This window comes from Sander vitreus, unplaced genomic scaffold, assembly GCF_031162955.1.
Source record: "Sander vitreus isolate 19-12246 unplaced genomic scaffold, sanVit1 ctg713_0, whole genome shotgun sequence".
Taxonomy (NCBI): Eukaryota; Metazoa; Chordata; class Actinopteri; order Perciformes; family Percidae; genus Sander; species Sander vitreus.
This window is the reverse complement of record NW_027595801.1, coordinates 1-4858: the sequence shown is the minus strand read 5'-3', so window position 1 is coordinate 4858 and position 4858 is coordinate 1. Positions and strand designations below refer to the sequence as shown.

Below are 4858 nucleotides of genomic sequence, written 5' to 3'. Positions count from 1 at the left end.
CCTTCCAGGATTAAGATGAGTGCACCAAAGAAAAATGTGTGATTGTGCAATATAATGGCAAGCCATTTGTTGGTCAGATCTTGGTCATTATGGAGATGAGATACAAATCAATTGCATGATCAAGAAAGGTGAGAAGAATTCATTTGTCTGGTCGGACAACCCAGACTGCATTTACTTTTCACGGCAGGAGATAATTAGTATCATATCTGAACCAGAGCCAATGCACCTTGCTGCTCGACTCCAACAGGTTGATTGGTTTAATGATGATGTCCAATCAGTAAATGCATTGCTACCAACTCTAAGGTGGACCTATACATTTGTGTCAAGAATCTGATTAGAAACAATTCTTGAAATTGTGATTAAAAATGAAATTAAATAGACGCATAAATTAAAGATTTTTACGGTGTTCATGTCTTATAGGTATTTGCACCATCAAGGAGTCAAAGTGCTTGTTTTTGATGAAAAAATATTTTGTTTGATACGGTTGATATTGATATTATTATTTTTATCAAAATAAAAAATGTCTTTCTTCTTCAATGCAATAGTTTTCGTAATGTCCTATAGCGTGACACACATAAAAGAACCAAAAATGTCTGTTTGTCTTAAAATATCGTAAATAAAAGAGAGCTAGAGACATCACACATCATGCATTTGTATAATTTTAAACAGTTTTGAAAGGATGACAGCAAAGTCTATCTCGCATTTATTGAAACAGTTCAAGTCCAAGTCATGGGAAAAAATGGTGTTATTCAAAATTTTCTGTAATGTTTTTTTATTATTTTCAAGACTTTTTCTTTCTCTTTTTTATGTCACTCTGTAGAACACATTTACAGTGCAGTTAAATAAAATAAAGAATTTACAAAACTTGTCACCCCTTACATTTTCTCAAAAAGAATTCACATAAATGTGTATATTGTTTCTTCAAAAACTGTGTTTTACAACTGTGAAACTGTGTTTTTTTTTACCTGCATATTTATCAACTATCCAATTGCATGTTGGGGCCACGCTTACTAGTTTTCCATATGAGACCTCAAATATTACAGATGGTTACATCAGGTATATTTTTTTGGTCATTGCTGACTTTTTTTAAAGATACTTTTTTGGCCTTTTTTCATTTTATAGATAGTGATAGTAGATAGGAAATGGGGGGACGTGAGGTGCAGCAAAGGGCTGCTGCCAAGGACTCAGCACTATATGGAGAGTTGCCCCCACTATTGACTTTAAAACAGTCCCCACCCTATAAAATAAAGAATTTCCTAAAGGTTGTAGAATTATTTTTTAGCTGTGTCACACATTATCTAAATCTCAGAGGACATGAATGGACCAAAATAACAGACAATGCAATTTAAAATCAAAAACTATTTTATTTGGCTATATTTGATATCATATTATATGATCAAAAACAGCCCGTCCTCTGAACTTCTTTACTCAGCTGCCTCTTTTCCCTGGAAAAAATAAAAACAATTAATGAATATACAGTGGATATGTGCTTACATACTGTAAACCTCATACTCTGTAAAAGTTTTGTCTGTCATTAATTATATGAGGCTTAAGGGAATCATGGTCATTTTCTTCATTCATACTGACATTAATTACAGTAGGAGGAATTTCATTTGGTTACATTTTCATAAAGCTGACATGCAAATATTTACCTTGCCAGAGTCACGGCTCTTTGCTCTCAACTTGTTGACCTGAGACTCTGCGATGTCAGCGCGCTCCTCAGCCTCCTCCAGCTCATGCTGCACCTTCCTGCACTTGGACAGATGAGTGTTGGCCTGCTCCTCCTGAAAAAACATAGTGATTGACATTTTTGAATCTCCTAACATACCAACGGTCTACTTTGTGTGCAGCCATTTGCCTGCCACATATTAAGCACCAAATTGAATCGTGTGACTCCTTCCAGGATTAAGATGAGTGCACCAAAGAAAAATGTGTGATTGTGCAATATAATGGCAAGCCATTTGTTGGTCAGATCTTGGTCATTATGGAGATGAGATACAAATCAATTGCATGACCAAGAAAGGTGAGAAGAATTCATTTGTCTGGTCGGACAACCCAGACTGCATTTACTTTTCACGGCAGGAGATAATTAGTATCATATCTGAACCAGAGCCAATGCACTTTGCTGCTCGACTCCAACAGGTTGATTGGTTTAATGATGATGTCCAATCAGTAAATGCATTGCTACCAACTCTAAGGTGGACCTATACATTTGTGTCAAGCATCTGATAAGAAACAATTCTTGAAATTGTGATTAAAAATGAAATTACATAGACGCATAAATTAAAGATTTTTACGGTGTTCATGTCTTATAGGTATTTGCACCATCAAGGAGTCAAAGTGCTTGTTTTTGATGAAAAAATATTTTGTTTGATACGGTTGATATTGATATTATTATTTTTATCAAAATAAAAAATGTCTTTCTTCTTCAATGCAATAGTTTTCGTAATGTCCTATAGCGTGACACACATAAAAGAACCAAAAATGTCTGTTTATCTTAAAATATCATAAATAAAAGAGAGATATCACTCATCATACATTTGTATAATTTTAAACAGGTTTGAAAGGATGACAGCAAAGTCTATCTCGCATTTATTGAAACAGTTCAAGTCCAAGTCATGGGAAAAAATGGTGTTATTCAAAATTTTCTGTAATGTTTTGTTATTATTTTTCAAGACTTTTTCTTTCTGTTTTTTATGTCACTCTGTAGAACACATTTACAGTGCAGTTAAATAAAATCTTAAAAAAACAGGTAAAGAATTTACAAAACTTGTCACCCCTTACATTTTCTCAAAAAGAATTCACATAAATGTGTATATTGTTTCTTCAAAAATTGTGTTTTACAACTGTGAAACTGTGTTTTTTTTTACCTGCATATTTATCAACTATCCAATTGCATGTTGGGGCCACGCTTACTAGTTTTCCATACGAGACCTCAAATATTACAGATGGTTACATCAGGTATATTTTTTTGGTCATTGCTGACTTTTTTTAAAGATTACTTTTTTAGGCCTTTTTTCATTTTATAGATAGTGATAGTAGATAGGAAATGGGGGGGGGGGGTGCAATGACGTGCAGCAAAGGGCCGCAAGTCAGATTCAAACCGAGGCCACTGCCAAGGACTCAGCACTATATGGAGTGCTCTCTCTACTAGATGAACTAGAGGTTGCCCCCACTATTGACTTTAAAACAGTCCCCACCCTATAAAATAAAGAAGTATGCAGTCTACTTTACGTTGTAGCCAGCCATTCCTAAAGGTTGTAGAATTATTTTTTAGCTGTGTCACACATTATCTAAATCTCAGAGGACATGAATGGACCAAAATAACAGACAATGCAATTTAAAGTGAAAAACTATTTTATTGTGGTATATTTCACATCATATTATATGATTAGAAACAGCCCATTAGCTGAAGTGCTTTACTCAGCTGCCTCTTTTCCCTGGAAGAAATGAAACAATTAATACATACAGTGGTTATGCGCCCTACATACTGTAAACCTCATACTCTGTAAACGTTTTGTCTGTCATTAATTATATGAGGCTTAAGGGAATCATGGTCATTTTCTTCAGTCATGCGTGACATTAATTTTCTAGGAGGAATTTCATTTGGTTACATTTTCATAAAGCTGACATGCAAATATTTACCTTGCCAGAGTCACGGCTCTTCGCTCTCAACTTGTTGACCTGGGACTCTGCGATGTCAGCGCGCTCCTCAGCCTCCTCCAGCTCATGCTGCACCTTCCTGCACTTGGACAGATGAGTGTTGGCCTGCTCCTCCTGAAAAAACATAGAGATTGACATTTTTGAATCTCCTAACAGACCAAAGGTCTACTTTGTGTGCAAATACATTTGCCACACTATTAAGCTTTTAATGTTGAAAATGTATAGATTGTCCTTACCGCCTCCTCAGCCTGCCTCTTGTAGGCCTTGACTTTGAGCTGCAACTTGTCAACTAGATCCTGCAGCCTGGCAACGTTTTTCTTGTCCTCCTCAGTCTGTAAAGGTTTATTTATTTGTAAATGAAGGTGTTTTGTTTGTTAAGTTGATTTGTATGTTAACTATCAAAGTGACTGTACCTGATAGGTGAGCTCCTTCACCCTCCTCTCATATTTGCGGACACCCTTAATGGCATCTCCTCCGCGTCTCTGCTCAGCCTCAACCTCTGCCTCCAATTCACGCACCTTCAATGAACAATAAGGCAATAAGTATCCCATCCTAAAAGTCTTTAGCTTTCAGCTCTGCAAATTATGTCATTCTTTCTTACCCTGGACTCAAGTTTCTGGAGCTGCTTCTTGCCACCCTTCATGGCCAGGTTCTCAGCCTCATCCAGGCGGTGCTGCAGGTCCTTAACAGTGACCTCCAGGTTCTTCTTCATCCTCTCCAGGTGGGAGCTGGTATCCTGCTCCTTCTTCAGCTCCTCAGCCATCATAGCAGCCTAGAGGAGATAGCATAAAATGTCAATTAGAAATATCTTGGAAAATTTGATAAAGTGAGAACAATTAAAATGTAAACCCACATCAGTGATGGCCTTCTTGGCCTTCTCCTCTGCATTCCTTGCTTCCTGAACAGTGTCATCCACTTCACCCTGGACCTGGACCAGGTCAGACTCAAGCTTCTTCTTGGAGTTCAGAAGGCTTGTGTTCTAAAAGGCAAAAAAAGATATTTAGGCACTTTAGTCATCACATGCCATGATTTTCACATGTTATTTGAATTGTCATTAGATTTTTGAATTATTGAAAGTAATGATTTGGCTTGTTTACCTGAGAGTGCAGAAGTCCAACACGCTCACTGGCGTCCACCAGCTCCTGCTCAGCAGTTTTGCGACTTCTCTCTGTCTGTTCCAGAGCAACTCTAAGTT

General features: G+C 37.0%; 1 protein-coding gene across 1 annotated transcript; it reads right to left on the bottom strand.

The window, feature by feature from the left end:
- Positions 1 to 3345: 3345 nt before the first annotated feature.
- LOC144514833 (uncharacterized) lies at positions 3346 to 4597 on the bottom strand. Its single transcript, XM_078245646.1, has 6 exons — positions 4517 to 4597; positions 4265 to 4435; positions 4077 to 4181; positions 3900 to 3995; positions 3646 to 3777; positions 3346 to 3440 (listed from the first exon to the last, which is right to left on the bottom strand). Exons 2-6 carry the CDS (start codon positions 4427 to 4429, stop codon positions 3420 to 3422), a joined length of 519 nt encoding a protein of 172 aa, XP_078101772.1. The 5' UTR covers positions 4430 to 4435; positions 4517 to 4597; the 3' UTR covers positions 3346 to 3419.
- Positions 4598 to 4858: the final 261 nt, after the last annotated feature.

Excerpts from the sequence above, each read along its gene's own strand:
- LOC144514833 (XM_078245646.1), bottom strand. The coding sequence starts at position 4,429 with ATGATGGCTGAGGAGCTGAAGAAGGAGCAGGATACCAGCTCCCACCTG. Across the intron at positions 3,996-4,076 it reads TGAAGGAGCTCACCTATCAG|ACTGAGGAGGACAAGAAAAA; the intron begins GTACAGTCACTT and ends AAACCTTTACAG. Across the intron at positions 3,778-3,899 it reads AGAGGCAGGCTGAGGAGGCG|GAGGAGCAGGCCAACACTCA; the intron begins GTAAGGACAATC and ends ATGTTTTTTCAG.